Raw genomic sequence first — 20,088 nt, forward strand, 5'->3', positions numbered from 1 at the left:
TGATGTGTAATTATACAAATGTCATGATGCACAGGATAAACAAGATAGTTTGTGGGGTGATGTAATGATTTGAACCTTTACATCTAATCAGGGCCTAGTTTGTGAAATGATGAAATGATTTGAACCTTTACACCTAATCAGGGCCTAGTTTGTGTGATGATGTAATGATTTGAACCTTTACAACTTATCAGGGCCTAGTTTGTGTGATAATGTAATGATTTGAACCTTTACACCTAATCAGGGCCTAGTTTGTGTGATGATGTAATGATTTGAACCTTTACACCTAATCAGGGCCTAGTTTGTGTGATAATGTAATGATTTGAACCTTTACACCTAATCAGGGCCTAGTTTGTGTGATGATGTAATGATTTGAACCTTTACACCTAATCAGGGCCTAGTTTGTGTGATGATGTAATGATTTGAACCTTTACACCTAATCAGGGCCCAGTTTGTGTGATGATGTAACGATTTGAACCTTTACACCTAATCAGGGCCTAATTAGTGCCAGTGTAACTGATACCATGGTTTTTTATGAGGTGAAAGAGGTTTTCATTTAAATAGGGCATTTGGTAGGAACAGAAGAATGAAGAGTGTCTTTATTCAGTCAGTCAGTAAATAAAGTGAATATTCAATCAGAAGAGAAAACTTAAAAGTTGTTTACCTATTTAATTGACCAGGTAGAGAAAGAAAGAACCAGGAAAGTCTAATTTATTCAACCTTATTCCACCTCCCTGTTCCCTGTGTCTGACTATACATTTTATAAAGAGATTCAGCCAGGACTACAAAGCATTTGTGGTTATTATATTTCATTTTACAGCTGGTTCTGTGGTTATTTTGAAAACACAAACTGTATCAGTAACGAAACATGGGGAAACAGTCTAATGTTCTGTGTAAATGAGTATTCAATAAACACTAATACTGGATACACTGGTTATACACCATATTCCTGTGATAAAAAAAAACAAAAGATTATATAGTTGCCACTCGGAGCACTAGCCCTTAATGTAAAGGAGCAACTTTTGGAGTACGAGTGCCACGATAGTTGGGTACTGCAGACTCTTGAAAAAATCGTCAGTGAAGTTGGATGCATTCTCAATATCTGGTGAAAGCATTCTTCTAACTTTGTTTCAGATCATACACTATTAATATCTCACAGAGCTGTATTAGCCGTATTTTGTTGACTTCCTCATTTACAGTTATGTGATTTTAGCACTCAATTTTCAGTTTTATGCTGAGTGCATTCTTCTTTTGAAAATGAATAAGGTGGGTATGGCTGGAATATGGCATATTGAAACTGGCTTAAAGTTTGTATATTCTAACATGATCATGATATTTGACATGCCATTGGCCTGTATTTATTTATGGAATTGGTTTATTTAATCTCGTAAAAATGCAGTGCACATTTAGTAGTTCTCAACATTCCTCCTGGTCAGCGGCCATGTTTAGTTCTAGAGTGATGCTTTCATCTTGCAGTAATGCAATATCCTCAAACACGCCAGCAAGGTTTTCGAAACATGGCTCCCAATTCACCAAATAGTAATCCCAGCTAAATTGTCCATTTGGAGGTGTTACATGTATGGGTGTGAACACCGCTCTTGAAGAGTGTAATGTGCCAGGTGGCTCATCATAATCAGTGGAGGCAGAGCTACACCACGTGTCACTATTCACTGGTAAATCTGTATCCTCCTCACTCTCTATGGCTGCAAGCTTAGAGAGTATTGTTTGACCAGGATCAAGTCCATCAAATTTAAATTTCGCTTGACTAGGATCAAATTCTGAACATGTAAATGTTCCAATGCTTTCTTCCGATGAAGACTCCGAAGATTCCCACGGATGCACTGGATTATGAAAGGCCAGCCTTGCTTTCGATTCCATTTGAGGGTTATTGCTGGCAGGAGACAGTCCATCCTGAGTACTAGGTAAACTATCAGCTTGTTCAACAGGTCTTGCTAGATTTAGCATGGCTATTTCTTCTAAAGATAGTCCCACTGGTTGGTCAGAAACTTCATAAGTATATACAGTTTCTTGATTTTCAAATTGACTCTTCTGTGCACGTGGACTCATTGCTCTTCCAGAGAATTCACTTGCAGTGCTGGCATTACTTCGAACATCTTTCTCACTGCGTAATTCACTGTTATTGATACTCTGGTCTGAATCATTTCTCTGAAGATAGAGTTCTTCAAAGGATGCTTTTCGATAAATGATGTATGGACTGGTACGCAGGGAGTTTTTCCCTGCCCCCTGTAAGTGCGGATTACCTAAAGGACTCTGTCTTGATCGTCCAGTGTGATTTTGGTGGTTTGATTGAGGTTTCAAAATCGTGCTTAGTTTGCGAGGTCTGTCGTTTGCCTCTTCTGTAAAGTGATATACTACATCAACATCAGATAAAGCAAGACTACTTGCATTATCCAAATCATAGAGAACAGGTGTGACATCATCATCTTGGAGTACGCTAGGAAGCACACCTCGTGTGACTCGGTAGTTCTGCAATACATCAGGTGACGTTATATTGCCTGCTTCATCATCCATGATAATTGGTCCATCTGTCTGTTCATATTCAAATACATTGCAATTTGTAACCTGCTGCTCAAGAAATCCAACTTTGGTGTCTTCACCGCTTGCTGGCAAGATACCTTCGAAGTTCATTGGCATGAATTCATCAACAATCTCAAAATCATTAAGGCTTATCTCCATTTTGATTGAATCCCGCAGTGTGTTGTTACCTTTGTTTTTACAGCGACGAAACCATACAAAAAATACCAGGACAAAGATCAAGAAGAGAATGATAGCAGACACAGTGATTGCAATTATCAAATCATAATCTTCACGGGGTGAACACACGTAACCACCAGATCCATTAGCTGAGCATTTTGTGTAATCTTCGCATGGATTTGTCAAGCACTCAGGAACAATCTCACAATTAATGCCTGAATAATCACCAATGCATTGACATGTATAGCTGTCTTCATCCTTTCCAGGTATGCATGTGCCATTATTTTCACATGGAGCTGAAAGACATAGTCCCAGAGGTATACAGGTGAACATCTCCCACTCATCAAGGCAGTACTCTCCTTCTGGACAGGGATTAGTCCCACACACATCGGCACCATCACAGCCAATAGTGACACCACCATTGCTCTTTGATAGCACTGCTCTTACCATGTCATTCTCACCAACAAGTGGCACTACTTCACCATTCAACATAAATATGCCTATGCAGCCCCTCAGACCTACAGAGAAGAAAATCAAAAAAGACATGTCAATTGGAAACTTATTATTCATAAACGTATGAGGTGGAAATGTCTGATACAATGTGACTGCTAGCAGGGACCAATATACCAAAAAGTCATCAGTTACCAGTATTAATACCTCTCCAAACTTGGCCTATGGAAGCTCATTCCTGTCCGTTTGGAATATAGTAAAAGAAATTTAGGGGTTCTTCACCATCAACAATGTTTTATTTCCACACAGAGTTCACAAACATGATGAATTCTAAAATGGCTCAAACTTGAGATCGCCTCTTTCTCACAAATGTTTGCAGTAGCGCTGATTTTTTTCTGGATTTTAACCGATGTGTTTGAACAACGTAACTACAAAAAGTTAACATTTAAATTGGAAGGGTCGTGCTATGTACAGGGATATTGTCTCAATTAATTGCTCCTGACGTGACAGGGCTTTAGGAACATTATAAGGTCATTTAAAATACTGAAAATTGTTGATGCAATCATATTAGTAAACTCCTGAACGATGAAATTAGAATGCCTGTCCATCAACTTTCCAGTTACCATTGTAAAATGTAAACTCCAATTTATTTTCATCGTAATTTGTATATTGTGTTTTACATCGTAAATGTAACAACTGAAGTTCTACCTTTGTAATTTGTAATTGAACTCGTACTGGGACCCCCATCCCCTCCTCTAAGTAGTGAGGGGCTATATATGAACCCATTATCAAATTTCAATAGCGAACTTGCAAACCCGCCATCTTCAATGTTGCATCATGGGAAATGTGATAATAAATACTAATAAATTAGTATTGTAAACAACGTTGATACATTGTTTGTAACCACAGATAATCAATTCATAGTTACCCTGACAATTGTGGGAGGTTAATTTTATCAGTAGCTCCAGATTAGGTATTACGACAACCACAAATACTCCCATAGTCCTTTGCGTCTGAGCATGCTCAGTCAGGATTGCAAGTTCCCTATTAGGAATTGTGTGTGAATATGCTATAACCTATTACAATAATCAATAACAAAACAGTGAACTGATATCTCATTTCAAATTATTTCTAACCAATCAGAGTAACCCTTATAAATTACATCTACTGAAAGCACTTACCACCTATAGATAGACCGTCATTAGTTAGCGGTTCACCCATTCCACCAATGAACATTTCCAGAATTGTGCCCCCTACAAAGTCTGGTGGTGAGATTTTGAAAGTTTCTCTTTTAGTATAATTGTTGTTGAGAGTTAGTGTGATCCTGTCATCATCCTTAGCCAGTGTAACATTCTGCCATTGTCCATCAGATACATTAAGGTCGTCAAGCGTCATTGAACCGTTGCCTAGGTTACCAGCACTGAAGATGTAACTGAGGTAGTTCTCATTGATCTGGATATGGGAATGAAGAGTAACCAAACTTGTAGACTGAGAGCCGGCAAGCCATAACGATTATACATTGCCAATGGTAGGAATTCTTAACAATTGAAACACGCCATCTGACTTGTCTTACTGAAATTACTATACTGTTTGTGAAGCTCGACAAAAATCTTTGCCATTGCTATATAAATTTATCATTTAAGGCGGCCAAAATCTTACTTGCATCGCTGTAACACATCTGACACGACAAAAAAATTGAAGTCCAAATGTTATTTTTGATGCTGACATGCCTAAATAATATCCATAGTTCCAAGGTATGTGGTGTGGTGACACGGCCGGCCAAGATAGTGGTGGCTCATGCAGAGAAAACAATCGACACTTTTCATATAATTGTTGTTACACCAGATGATGAAAAAAAGTGATGTTTTAATAGTAGTAGTAAAAAATGTTTTTGTTCGATTTAGTATATTAATCAGTCGACAAAATGTCGCCAAGTCAAGATCTTGCCCAATATTTGCAGAGTTTATCGTCGGGCCCGTTAGATAAACATGTAGTCACACTGTTACAGTTTCTCATGTGGCTAGACGAAAATCTTACTACACGGCTTCTTTCATCATCTGTAGTGACAAAATGCTTTCAGCAATTTGCTACTTTTTCTTTGGTTGAGCTATTATTACTTATCTGCGCAGATCACTGCCAAATTATACACGTTATTAGTAACAATATATACCGTTTTAGTCATACCAATGGATTATAAAATGTAACAATTGTATTATTTTCCCTTTTTATAAAATGTAGCAAAGTTAGTAGCCTTTTGCAGAGCCGAACAATAAGATTAGCAACGTTTGTCGAATCAGATGATGATATCTTTAAACTTGTGTGACTTCCATTGTACAATATATGCCACGCATGGCAGGGTAGTTAAGAATATGCAAGGAATCAGGGACAACGTGGTGTTATAGCGGATGTACATTAATTACCTCTAGAATTGTAAAGCATTCTTCCATGTCCTTACTGTAGAATAGTAGACCATGCCTGTGACGTGTACGGAACAACATAGAAGTGGTCTGGGTTTCTACACTTCGTTTTGAACGCTTGAGGGTTGCCCTCACTGCCTGTTCTCTCCAGTAACTGTCTTTGAGTATATACTCAACAAAGCTATCACCCCCAAATGTAAGTGACGTCCCCTCTGAAAAGAAAAATACCCTGTTAGTTCGCCCAAGCCAATTCGTAGTTTCATTATGAAATACAACACTTCAAGTAATTCTAAATGCAGACAAGCGAGTGCCAATATTTTGATGATATTTTCATTTATACAGAAAGACACGAGAAACTGCATCCATTCAATCTTGTTATCCTAAAAGTGTAGCATGTGGATTTTCTTTATTGGTATCTGCCTGACTGTATCAAACACAGCAAGGGAACGGTAACTTCAAATAAGCTGTAACTCACCTAATTCACAATAATATCCCATGAATCCTTCCTGGCAGTCACAGTGATACGACCACCAATCATCCACACATATTCCTCTATTTTGGCACGGATTGCTCTCACACAGTGTAGTATTACGTGGACATTTTATCGACACACGATATGCATCTAAAGGTGGTTTCAGATCGTAAAATTCACCGTTAATATAGATATCTCGCATGCAACCAACAAAGTCCGAAGTCGATACTTGTCCTGGATATAAGGTAATGGAGTCTATGGACTGGACACCTCCAATATTTAATGAGTCTCCAGCAAGATTAATGTGACTGTGAAACAAAAATAAACCATGTAACATGCCATATTTATTTTTATCTCCTATTAGCTTCAAGTGAGAAGACTGCACTTCCTTCTCTCATTAAGTTATATATATTATATAATGATAATATATAGTTATGGCAGAAGTCTTGAGAAAAGAGAAAACTGTGGATTTGTAAGTTGACAAGAAAAGAGAAAACTGTGGATTTATAAGTTGACAATACTGGTGGATAAGAAATGTTTAAGAAGATTCGAAAAGTTTGGCAAGAACTTAACTCAGGTATGTTATACTTTGATATCATGTACAATTACAATAATATATAGTTCATCTAGTACCATTATGTCAACTCTTCATACATTACAAATGGGGCGGCTATCTGAATTGAGAACGTAAAAGATGAGAATGAAGTGCGGCTTGGGCACTGTTTTACATACCTGGAACCTAAGGTTGTAGCACTGCAATAATTACTTTGTATTGTTTCGTCACATTGGTCAATGGTCAGGATACTCTACAGGTAAGACACGATTATATATGCTTGGTTGAGAGCCTGTATCATTTCCAACTTTCAAAACAACCATTGCAATATTATACCTACAAACGTCCCTAAACTCAAAGTAAACAAAGCTTATATTGAATTCTATGATAGTGAGCCATACTCACCTAACCCCCTAGTCTGTTGAATAAATTGAAATAACTGTAACTTTTATTTTGACGAATATCAAGTAATTCGACCTTAGGTGACAAAATGGCCTACTTACAAAAGAAGGGTTAGTGCCATAAAGGCCTAACTTCATTTTTTGTGATTTTCCACTCTGAACATTGTTTCTAATTTTGTTCTCGCGTGGTAATTTCTGACCTCAGAAAGTGGCTAACCTTCATTCTTAAAGATAACTAGTTAACATAAATTAAAATTGGCTCTGAGTCAATGACATTTCTCAAAAGCACAGATGACCTTTTCTGATATATTACTATTTCTTTTCTGAACTTACTAAAATGGTTCTTGGTGGGTGAAGATAGATAATGTAGAAAAAAGAAGTGATTTAAAGTTGACCTACGGTCATAAGGATACAGTGTTGAAAATAAGTTTTCGGTCTTTATTTCAAAATAACATGTTTGCACTCAGGTCCTTATGTCACTAAACTCTGTCAAATGCCAAGCTGTCTTTTATTCAAGGTCGAATAATAAAATGGTACTTTATAATAGAACACTTATGAGACGTGTCAGATACGTCCATAATAGGATACGGGCAGTACCTCTTATCGTATGAGGAGGTTTTAAGTAGAGAAGGCAAACGACTGCAATCTTGACGCACTGGCGTCCCATGGGCTCATACGTCAGCCTTCCAAAGCACAGTAAGAGGTCTTGCACAACACTGGCAGGTTTGAACTTAGAGTATCGTTTGTCATCACAGAGTCTATGAGAGTGGAAAACAATGTCCATCTCCGGTTCATGCAGATGGAATAGTTCTGTAAGTTTAGTGTTGTCGTAGTCAACTGGTATAACTTTAGCATTGTTAACAATTGTATTTTGTTTTCTATCTTATATTCATTACCTATTGTAAATTCATAATTTGAATAGACCAGACATTCTGATTTGTAAAATAGTAGTCTTTATAGAGCAAAAAATGAAAAACAAAATCCAGATTACATGACTTCAATAAATAGGATGGGTAGGTCGGAATTTTATTTATTGTTTAGTTTTCTTTCTGTATTAATTTTTTTTTTTTTTTTTTTTTTTTTTTTTGGGGGGGGGGCTTCAATCATAAGACAAGATACTTGTTGATAACAATTCTATGATAGTTTAAAGGGATGTAAAGGAATTAAGTAAATGAAGAAAATTCCCTGATAAGTAAACGAACACAGTATCACATGTAGACTGTACTGTAGAAATTCAAGTTACAGTCTAAAAAGACTCGATCTGTCTGGATCAGGAATATGATACTTTGGCAGGAAAATGTACACAATTTGACCTAATGAACTTGTGCCTGTAATTTCGCGGTCACGTGTACCTGAATTCTGATGATAAAGATAATATAGGTTTATGGCGTGATTGATGACTAGGTTCTCATGTGTAAGGAACTTTTCCATGTGCCAAATGTGGCCTGATAAATCTACTCGTGTCAGTGTAATATTTTTATAAACCTTTTATCATGACGAAATAAGCATCCATATAATTGTAAATCATAGCTGGGGAATAATATCAAATTGTTATTTTTTTCTGAGCTTACCTCAGTTTTATCTATCGTTGCTGTTGCTGTGTGCCATTCCCCATCAGAAACCACCTGTGTTGTACTAATACGAATCAGGCTAACATCAATATTGTATGAAAACCACATTTGACCATTGATGATTTCTAGTGCGATGAACTTTGAGTCAGCACTCTTCTCACTGCCGTAGTTATATACAAGTAAAGCATTATTTGAGGTAGTTGCAAACTGTAAAGATATCCACAGGGAAGATCCAGATATACCAGGGTACTTGATATATGATAGTGGCATGAAACTAAAACTAGAGAATTCACAAAATTCGCCACGCTCACCAAATTTACAATCGCAATAGAATGTTTTGTCCTGGGTAACGCATCTGCCTTCATAAAAACACGGCTGTGGCTCACATGGTCCTGCCTCGATTTGACAATTGGTACTAGTATAGCCTTCGTAACAGTAGCACAAATAGCCATTTCGTATGGCATCACAATCACCATGATAACAAGGGTAACTTTCACAGTCACCGAAGCTTGGTTGGTCACCAACTTCTGTCACATTCACATAGATATCAGCTTCGTCAAAGTCAAGCCCTTCAATTTCACCTTCGTTTTTGGCAACAGCTAAAAGAAGTATACTGTCTTCATGTTCGTGGTCTAATCTTCCCATTGCATAGGACACATACACATTGCCCGAATCTTCATTGACAGCAAATCCTCTACGAGTACTCCCACCTATGAAGACATACACGATTCTGCCACCTTCACCTTGATCTGCATCCCTTGCAGATATTTTACCAATCACCTGACCATCACTTGCAGCTTCACTAACAGTAAATACGTAAGCATGTTTAACAAACTCCGGTTTGTACTCATTGACGCCTGTGATATGGATGGTTACAGTCACTGTATCATACATTGTGATATTTATAGGATGTCTGGCTCTGATCTCAAGGTTGAACAACTTCTTCTCACCTTCGTAATTGAGATTCCCTTTTGAGATGATAGTCCCATTTTGCTGGAAAATAGTGAAGATATGTTGGCCATCTCCTCCTGTGATTAAATATTCCACATAAGCATTGCTTCCTTCATCTTTATCAGTTGCTTTCACTGTTGTGATAGATGTCCCAAAAGGGGAATTTTCGGGAATAGTTTTACTGTAATATTTTGACTCAAATACCGGGGGATTGTCATTAATATCATTCAGTTTTACATTAACTCTTGCCGCACTTGTTTTAGCAACAACACCAAGATCCCTAGCTGTTACGATCAGGTTATACTCTTTGGGGCCATTGTCATAGTCTAAGGGTTTGGCCACAGTAATCGTACCATTTTCAGAACCTAAGGCGAATTCTCCGTTGTCATCTCCCCCGGTGATGGCGTATTGTACTTGACCATTTAGCCCACTGTCAGCGTCAGAGGCAGTGACTTGTATTATTGACAGTCCCAGTTGGACGTTTTCATCAACAGAACACCGATAGACTGTAAAAGGGAACTTTGGGATATTCAGATTAGTATCTGATACAGATATACTCACAGTTGCGCTGGCAATCATGGGAATATACCCTTGGTCACATGCCCTAATTTCTAGAGAGAAGATTTTTCGCACATCTCCGTCAATGGACTGATTAACCAACACCCAACCAGAGTCTCGTTCTATAATAAATTTACTCGAACCATTGCCACCAGTGATGTCATAGAATACTAAGGAATTATAACCCTCATCATCGTCATCAGTTGCGAACACCTGAATTACACGGGTATGGATACTTGCATTTCTTTCAACTCTTGCTGTGTACAAGTCTTCTGTAAATTGTGGTGCGTGATCATTTCGATCATAAATGGTAACCATGATGACCACATAGCTCCATAACGTAGGTATTCCTCTATCCATAGCAACTACAGTACAGTAATAATTGTTAGACTGGTCTATGTCACTGGAAGGTGTCTTGTACAGAATCACTTTATTTAGCCTGATAACTCCACCGGTTGGGTCAACTGTAAAATAGTCACACCAAGACATCATACTGTATGTCACCTGTTTGTTTCGTCCTATGTCTCTGTCGTCTGCATATATGGTGGTGACAACAGAACCTACAGGTAGGGCTTCAGGTAAAATTCTCCTATATTCAGATTGGTTAAATTCTGGTGCATTGTCATTGATGTCACAAACAGAAATCTGCACAGTTGTAGTACTGGAGTGCGTGTTCCAAAGATCAGTGGCAGTCAGTAGTATCGCGTACGAATCATTTTCTTCTCGGTCTATGTCAGCAGTTATTGTTATGACCCCAGTTGTGTTATTGATGGTGAAGTCGCCGACCCATGTGTTTGGAAATGCATAGATGGTCACAGCATTAGAACCTTCATCTGCATCTGTTGTCATCACTTTTAAGACTAATGTACCAATCTCTGAATGTTCCCGAACGTAAGCTATTGGATGGGAATCGAATATTGGACGGTTATCATTGATATCTGTCACTTTCACCTCTACCATGGTTGTTCCAGTCAACGGGGGTGTGCCTTGGTCAATAGCATAGACTTTTAAAGTATACAACGCCAAAGTTTCCCGGTCTAAGCCAGAGTTTGTCACAAGGTTTCCGGACTCTGCATCAATTCGAAATGCGTTATCTATGTTACCATTAGATTCTAGAGAGTATGAGAAAACACCATTATTATCCGAATCCCTATCTGTTGCAGATACTGTCAGGACAGAGATATCTGGCCCTTGCTCTTCACGGATACAACCATTGTAAATATTCTCGGAGAACTCAGGGGCGTTATCATTGATATCAATAACATTTATCTCCAACTTAAGGAAACTTGATAGTGGTGGCGTGGACCTATCTCTTGCTTCGACAAACAGGTCATAGGATTCTATCAATTCATGATCTAAGCTCTTATCAAGGGTGACTTCACCATTAAGTGTATTGATACCGAATGTTTCATTGAAGTTACCACTGGAGAGATGATAACTAATAATTCCCTCAAAACCGTCTTTTATGCTATTAGCACTTATGTCCTCTGTTACCACATAACGGATATCCATGTCTTCATCTATATCAAAAAGCGATGTAATGGGAACAAATTTAGGAAATATATTGGCATCCTCAAAACGTATAGAAATGTTAACAGTAGATTCATGGCATCCATCTGTAACTCGCACTTCAAACCAGTATTGTGAATTCTGGTCACTCAAGGCAGAGCTTGTCCGTATAGCTCCACTCTGTTTATCCACAAGAAACTTATTACTGTCATTGCTTCTACCCTTTCCGTATTCAAGCTCTGCATTTGTACCGATGTCACCATCAATTGCTGTAACTGCATATACAGATGTACCTATTAAAGGCAAAGATCATATGGATATTGCATCTGATATTTACAGAAGATGTACTGTGCGGATTTCAAAATACCATTCAGGGGCTTTTTGATACAATCAGGCAGAAACCAATAAAAAACAAAACCTACACAGGCTGCACTTTAAGATAACAAGATTGAATGAATACTGTTTATTTCAACATTTTGTCCAAATAAAGTGAACTGATACACCACCATGCAGACATCAAATGCAGACGTCAAAACATTTGCACCGGTGTGTCTGTAGGTTTAAATGGTTTATTTCATTCAGACTAAGCTAACCAACAAATTGCGATCTTGCTAGCTATTCAGATGTATTATGTGCAGTTTCTTCTTGATTTTTTCGTGGTTGTACCAAACAGAGACGTTGAACGATATTTTGTTATCTGCTGTAGATATATACTGCCGAGAGTATAGCCATCTTCTGGTCAGGACGAAAATATTATTTGTATATTTCAGATCTGTGATTTGTGACATCAGAGATAAAGGAACAGCAAGTGGTTCATTAGTGATAAGCAATTACTACTCCTTTTGCTAACACCATTTTGGTAAATTATGTTACCAGGGGGACCAGAGTGGGACACGACTGTTGTCTTTCCTTTCTATACACCTAGCAGAAAATTAAAAATCACACAATGGCACATGATAATCAAACAGTCAAAATTTAGTAAGATGTGGTAAAAATGCAAATACCAAGAGAAATACTACCACCTAGACTTGGAGTATTCAACTAATATATGAGAAGTCAAAAACATGGACTTACCTGCACTAATGGCGTCAGGAACTACCAAAGAATACGGTTCATTGATGAACTGTGGGGCATTATCGTTGATATCCATTATGTCAACATACACAGTAGCAGTACTGGATAGTACATCTGCAAGGTCTCCTGCATTGTCGCGAGCTACTACCAGAATGGTATACGACGTTTCTTCCTCCCTGTCTAATCTTACTACTGTAGTAATTTCACCAGTCAGATGGTCGATTGCGAATTTTTGGTTTGTGGAATTCGTGTCGAGTTCATACCTTCAAGAGATAAGGACAAACCATAAATGCTGCATCCCACCTGCTAAGATGTAATTCTTGTCGTATGATACAGACGCATGTGCCAGGGTATTTTGTCAGATGAACATTACAACAGATATTTTGGGACAGTTTTTCGACGAGCAAAAGCTTATTATTGAGACCATAAGGTTGTTCATCTAGTCGATGTTCTCTTTTTCAATACACAGTATGCTGACAAATGAGAAGGCCTATCTGTGGTATAAAATATGCAAATAACACCGAATTGCATACCATATGATGTATTCGTTGGTTCTTGTCTAAATGATAGAATTTTGTAATGATCTCTAATGCTTATTGTGACACTTTTAAAAGGAGATCTTACACCCCTCCCCCCCCCCTCTCTCTCTCTCTCTCTCTCTCTCTCTCTCTCTCTCTCTCTCTCTCTCTCTCTCTCTCTCTCTCTCTCTCTCTCTCTTACATCTCTTCTACATGTCTCGAAGGTTTAAAACAGGAGAAACTCAGCTATGGAAGAACAAAAGTCAGAACGAATACAACTGTTACACGTGCCTGTCTCTTGCAGGGGGTGATTCATATACATCGTAATAAGATTGCAGCTTATGTCTCTCTCTTGCAGAGGGCAATTTACTATACAAGGACTGCACGAAAACAGCATGGGTCCCTGTTATCATTTTAAAAAACCATGCACCATATTATGACTGTACACTTCGTGCGTACTATACCATATAGGCACATAATTATTGCTCTAGGACTACATCATATATTTTAAAAAATAACCTACGTGATTTGGCCATTATCTCCAGCATCCTTATCTGTTGCTGTTACCGTGGTAACGAAAACATGGGTATCCTGTTCTTCTTGTATTTTAGCCCAATATTCAGCTTGCGTGAACTCTGGTTGGTTGTCATTGATATCGTTTACTTGGATCTCCAATATTCCTGTACCAGTCAATGAAGGGCTACCTGTTGAATGTTCAAATAACATACATAAATACATGTAAGTTTTCCTTACTGTCTCTATTTTCCCCATTTGTGTCTGTCTAGCACATATAAAATTCCCCATATAGATGTATGCCTATACTTACAGCCCGGTATCAAGTTACCATTTGCCAGCTCTGTTTGATACAACTACACAAAAACCATTAAGAAATTGCAAATGCTACACTTTAAGATAGAAAGATTGAATGAATGCAGTTTCTTGCGACATTTTGTCAAAGTCAAAATGAAATGCACTAATAAAAGTGCCACCGTACATATATCAAATGCAGACGTCAAATATTGGTGCATGTGTGTCTAGTCTGCGTCTGTGGGAAACATATTTGTGTAGCTGTATACATAATATTGTAAAATAAATCCAATCAAATTGATTTTTTGGTCCGTACCCAAAATTCAGTGACAAAATGCAATTATGATTTCAACCTGTTACTGTACTACTGTAATTGACACCTAATAAACATGTACCACATCTAAATGTTTGCATTGTTTCCATTTTCAGTAAATGTATTGTTGATGGTCTGATGAAACAATTGTACTGCATTTACTGCTTTAAGGATAACAATTGGTGTTGACACAAACAAGCTACCCTACCTGCATCATGGGCTGCAAGAACAAGGTAATACTTAGATTCTTTCTCCCTGTCAAGTGCTTCAGTCACGTAAACGTCTCCATTACTACTATTAATTGCAAAGTAACTATCCTCCAGAGTTTTTATATTTTGCGTTGCCATACCCACACCTCCACAATATGGGACTATGATATCTGGGATATCAGGATCCAACGTCACTTTTAGAATTTGAAATGTTAGTTGTCCGTTACTGCCGTCGTCATCATCGACAGCGTGACATCTCTTGACAAGTACAGGTGTATTGTTATAGTTTTCATCAATATAAACTGTCATATACTCTTCTGTGAATTCTGGGATGTTATCATTGATGTCAAGTAAATTGATGGTGACATCGGTTGATGATGATTGAGGTGGCAATCCTTTATCTTTGGCCATGATAGTGAGCACGTATTGTGGTTGTCGCTCACGATCAACCGAGTTACTGAGAACAATTACTCCAGAGTCTTCATCAATAGCAAAGTCGTTGCCATCGTTACCATCTGTTATCGAAAATTCGATTGTACCGTTCAATCCTTCGTCAGGGTCTGTTGCTGACACCTGGAGGAATTCCTTACCAGGGGGGGTGTTTTCCATGATGTCACAAGTATAAGAACTGGGATTAAAATCCGGGGCATTGTCATTTATATCTAGAATATTGACTAGGATATCCATGGTGGAAGTCAGAGCTGGGATGCCTTGGTCAGCTGCATAAACAGTTAAAACATACTCCGACACCAATTCCCGGTCCAGTTCTCCTGACGTAACGATAACACCAGATTCGCGCATAGAAAACACGTCACTGTTCAAGGCATCCATAGCATAGTTAACATCCCCATTGCTGCCACTGTCAATATCTACAGCTTGTACATGGATCACAACTTCATTAATATCCACCTCTTCCAGGATTCCCGTCACATTGTCATTAATGAATTCGGGAGCGTTATCATTCACATCAATAAGATGGACAATGACTTGTGCAACAGCTGATTGTTGGAGAGTTTTATTAAGAGGTTCGTCCATAGCTGTCACATTCAGCCAGTACGTGGGTTTTGATTCTCTGTCGAGCTCCATGGCCGTCACTATAGACCCATTGTTGAGTATATCAAAGTCGCCATTAGGATCTCCAGAGATGATGGCATATGCAATAGCACCATTAAGTCCTGTCGTGGTCAAACATTTATTATAAAGTTTATGTAGTCTCTCTGAAAGTGTTCAATGTTCATTTAAATAACTGCAAATTATAACATAATACTTAGTCTTATTTGAGCATTTATATATTCCGGTGTCAGTTGAAAACTTAATACTCATTATTTAGCCCACTCTAATTTGTTTGTAATAATATGCAAAACAGAGGAATTTTCCGATGTAACTTAGACAAAATATATTTATGGTTAACGACAGAAGGTGTAAGAAGTGTATGACGTTTGATCTAACAACCGTGTAACAGTATAAATGGACGTACCTGAATCTGCATCAATTGCAGTCACTGTTGTGACAACTGTTCCTATAGCAACGTCTTCCTGGGCATATTCTTCGTATATGTCATTACTGAATACAGGTGCGTTGTCATTGACATCAACTACACTGAAGTAGCATTTAACTGAGCTTGACAAAGGTATTTCAGAATTGTCTGAAACCCCAATAATTAAGGTGTATAATATCGCCTAAGGGAAAAGAAATTAAGACACGATGATCGTGTTGTCAAGCTTTTTGTCGTCATCGTCGTCGTCGTCGTCGTCGTCGTCGTCGTCGTCGTCAACAACAACAACAACAACAACAACAACAACAACAGCAACAACAACAACAGCAACAACAACAACAACAACAACATTTACATCAGAATTTAAAAAGCCTAAACTATTCTAATGATTTTACGTCATGCTCGAATTTTTTTTTGCAATTTATTTATGAGATACTTTCCAAAAGTAGTTATTTTCCTATCTTGCCCATTCTCACAAATCATAGCTCTTCTTCACTGGCGCAACAAAAACAATACTCTTGGGTACATACAGGAGTTTGTGTTGCCGCAAAGAGGACAGTAGTTTTTACGACGATGGTTGAGTCAAGAGGACGGATATTTGTGACATACTAGTATAGTAAATTGCTCTATAATTGTATTTGTCAACACAAAGAGATTGGGATTGGGGTATTAGTAGTTTCCCCATAAACCCATGCAGAAAATCCCCAAAATGGCCAAAAACTAGCCAAGCGCTGTAGTAAGTTTTACACAATTGTAAAATAGAGGAAGTTACCAAGGTGCTGTGCCATCACATAAAATAACATTTGAATTGATAGCAGTAATCAATATAAGTGTACCAGTAATCAATACAAGTGTACTAAAAACAGCAATAAGTCTGACTGGGCATTTTCTTGGACACAGTAAACGCATATATTTTATTTGGAACTTTAGATTAGTTCAATTTTAGTGTTAACCCTTCGTGCTGTTCAGTACTCTACCTACATACCTCCTCATAGTCCAATGGCTGTGTAAGAGTGAATGCACCGGTGACATTATTAAGTAAAAATCTGTCCTGTCCCCAGTCTTGAAGGACCGAATATGTAACCTCATTATTGCTACCTTCATCAGGGTCAGACACTGTTACTATAGCAACAGTTGTTCCAACATCTTCATCCTCGAAGACAGTAAAGAAATACACATCTTTGTTGAATTCTGGTGAGCTAATATATGAATCCTTCGAAGTAAAATCTGCATTCTTAATGGACAATTGTTTTCTTTTAGACGTATCCACAGCAAGATTGCAGTATGGTGAAATTTCACTATTTAGCGCTAGCGTCCCATGTATTTTTAGTTCATCTTCAGCTAAGTCGTCGATTGAAAATTTATCATCGTCCATATTCACCAAACTGTGAGACGGTATAACGTCATTCCCACCTTCTGAAACTGTGGTCAAAGAAGTGACTGTAGAAGTTTTGACGAAAATTTCTTCCGAAATTTCCACACTGCGTGTACTTTCTTGCGGCTTCGGTACATTGTTATTTCTCGTTGACAGGGTTATCTGGACCTAAAGAAGGAACAACCAATAACACTTGTAAATTGCTTCTCGTATAAAATAAAATACAATAGCGTGTTTATAACTGATGTAAACAAAATTATACATGGTGTAATTCAGTTGTTAATTTACATGTTAAAATACGCTTGGATTTTATTGTCGACTCTGTCATAGACTGTTGGAACATTTGGTTCACATGGAATCCAAAGCTGAACTCTGGTATTTGGGTTTTCAGTTTCCGTGTTACGAATACTAGTTAAACTACATTATTGCCAAAAGTATTTTGTATTCGTCGTTACAATTATTTGATGGTAAATAACGGCACGTGTGAGACGGGGGCAACGAGTTTACTGATCGCCGTATTTCAAGGTGGTTGTCCCGGTATGGAAAATTGTTGACTAACATCTGACGGCTACTGTAAAAAAAAATAATCCGTCCTCCATGTTACACCGTCTGGCAGTACATGTACATTCTTTGCTTTATAAGATAGGGTCATAGCTCGTTAAAATGTCACTGAAACGTGGCTAAAGAACGAGTGGATCACCTATTCTAAAATTGAGCAGTGATAGTATAAAAGAGAGATAAACACCTACCAGACATGCACAGAGAATTGAAATACAGGTAATTCGTAACAATGGCGGCAACATCACTATGCGATATTTTTAGACTTTGACCAATCGTATTACCGTACGGTGTAAACTTGTTTGTTTACTTGATGAAGGGTGTCAACATGTTAGTATATGAAACCAATAAAACCCATATCAAGAACCGGTATGTAAACACTTAAAACTCGCTTTAACCTGATCTGCCTAGAGGATAGACGTTGTAGAAAGTCCACCCTTTTGACGACTAGTGGATTGTTAAAATTAAGATACGTGTAAAGTTGTTTCGTGGACGTTTTACCACAGACAAGTAAGACACTTATCAGTCTGTGGTTATATATACAAATATACATAATGGTTATATTTATAAATGGTGTTCATGCTGTGAGTAAAGTTGACGTTAAAAGGTATGTCTATGCTCTATTTAGCTAATGATACGTCGTGTCCTGCCTCTAGAATAAACATTACCTCAATAAGTTTTAATTGAACAACATTACACTCGGCAAGAATGTATGGAAAACGTGTGTGCGTGTGTGTGTGTTCATTTATTGACGGTATTTACATTTGTGAAATACTTGAAAGAGAAGTAATGGATATAAAAATCCGTTCTCATTACGTCATTATAAACATCTAGCAAGATGTGGTCCCAAGCAGAAGTTCACACCCACCCCCTTGATAAATAGTGCACAGAAGAACATGAAAGTTGCAAATTAAAACACAGTTTTGTACAAAATAAATAAGTATTGTAAATATCCCATACAAAAATTGCACAGGAAATTTATAAATTAAAACACAGGTTTGTACGAAATTCTGTAGTCACCCTTAGTCGTGGTCAAATGAAACAAACTACACAAAAAAGGGGCCGGGGTGTGATGTCAGTATTCAAATAAAGCACAATACCAAGCCGATTTTACTCTATACTTAATAATGTCAAACTTTGACTGACTGTGTGTACAACATTGACACATTCCGTCTGTAGTCATAGCAACCGAATGATAAGGCCCACATAATCGATATTTTATTGTGCGAATGTACACATTAAATTGAAAATCTATTAGCTTTATTCGGTAAAGTATCTCCTTGTGGTATATAAATGAACCTTGGTCTGTAATAATATAAATACAAGAAGCATAAATTATAAGTCGTTGGAATGTAATGATATAGTCCATTGGTACTGTATTATAATATTACGTGCCTACAGCGCTGACCAGTGACTCCGATAGAAGACGCCTTCTCTCTTTTCATCCTTTTGTAATGAAGACGACAGATCCGTGCCGTAGAAAGGCTAGAGAAGACGCGGCTATCACGTTCAGTCACCGTTCTGCCCCGTTGGCAGGCTGTACTGTATACTGCTGGGATAATCGAAGGCTAGCGAACTTACATAAAATGACAGGAAATCGAATTACAGTAAATACCATTTACAATACCAATAAAAAAATAACAATATAGTTGTTTTACATACAATTATTTGTGTAAATGTATTACATCCAATGAATAATATTTTATGAGAAAATTATGACAAGGGATGGAGACATTATTGAACAAAATTCAACTTTATATGTTTCTTGACTTTGACTGTCGTTGGCCGATTAGCGCATTAATTTATATAAATCCAAAACTAATATTATCCAACAAAATATGCAATTCATAGCTATATTAAAGATTATGGAGCATATGATACAGGTGATTCATCCAGTATTTTTGTTGCAATTCGTGTTTAAAGCTCGTGAACAAGTATAGAACAATGACCTGCGTTTACAAAAAGAAGTATGTGGTGTCTCTTGGCGAATGTGACGTCATACACGCCATATTTATGCCTTTCTTGTAATGTTACTGGAAGTTTGTCAATGCGTTTTTTTACGACGATAAGTCGCAGATTACTGTTGGAAACTGATTGTTGGTATCATTAAAGTCCAAGAAAGAAAGTATTTCGCGATAGACCAAC

The 20,088-nt window shown here is 37.7% G+C and overlaps 2 protein-coding genes across 2 annotated transcripts in view; both read right to left on the reverse strand.

The window, feature by feature from the left end:
• Nucleotides 1-1,413: 1,413 nt before the first annotated feature.
• On the reverse strand, nt 1,414-17,385 carry LOC144451052 (protocadherin Fat 4-like). The gene is made up of 11 exons (XM_078141812.1): nt 16,996-17,385; nt 15,993-16,194; nt 14,515-15,690; nt 13,710-13,890; nt 12,669-12,931; nt 8,577-11,887; nt 6,784-6,857; nt 6,055-6,359; nt 5,583-5,791; nt 4,344-4,614; nt 1,414-3,230 (listed from the first exon to the last, which is right to left on the reverse strand). The coding sequence occupies exons 1-11, from the start codon at nt 17,383-17,385 to the stop codon at nt 1,414-1,416; spliced, it is 8,199 nt and encodes a 2,732-aa protein (XP_077997938.1).
• Nucleotides 17,386-19,216: 1,831 nt separating this feature from the next.
• LOC144450813 (uncharacterized) overlaps nt 19,217-20,088 on the reverse strand; it is a 10,818-nt gene continuing 9,946 nt past the window's right edge. Inside the window, exon 16 of the mRNA XM_078141548.1 lies at nt 19,217-20,088. This exon is cut by the window's right edge and continues 727 nt beyond it. The gene's annotated coding sequence lies outside the window, so the exon portion shown is untranslated.

Source organism: Glandiceps talaboti, chromosome 20 (genome assembly GCF_964340395.1).
Source record: "Glandiceps talaboti chromosome 20, keGlaTala1.1, whole genome shotgun sequence".
Lineage (NCBI taxonomy): Eukaryota > Metazoa > Hemichordata > Enteropneusta > Spengelidae > Glandiceps > Glandiceps talaboti.

Coding starts and splice junctions, on each gene's coding strand:
- LOC144451052 (XM_078141812.1), bottom strand. CDS start 17,385: ATGGACGATGATAAATTTTCAATCGACGACTTAGCTGAAGATGAACTA. Junction 4,615..5,582: donor AATGCTTTACAATTCTAGAG/GTAATTAATGTA, acceptor TCCCATATCCAG/ATCAATGAGAACTACCTCAG. Junction 3,231..4,343: donor TGACGGTCTATCTATAGGTG/GTAAGTGCTTTC, acceptor TCTTCTCTGTAG/GTCTGAGGGGCTGCATAGGC.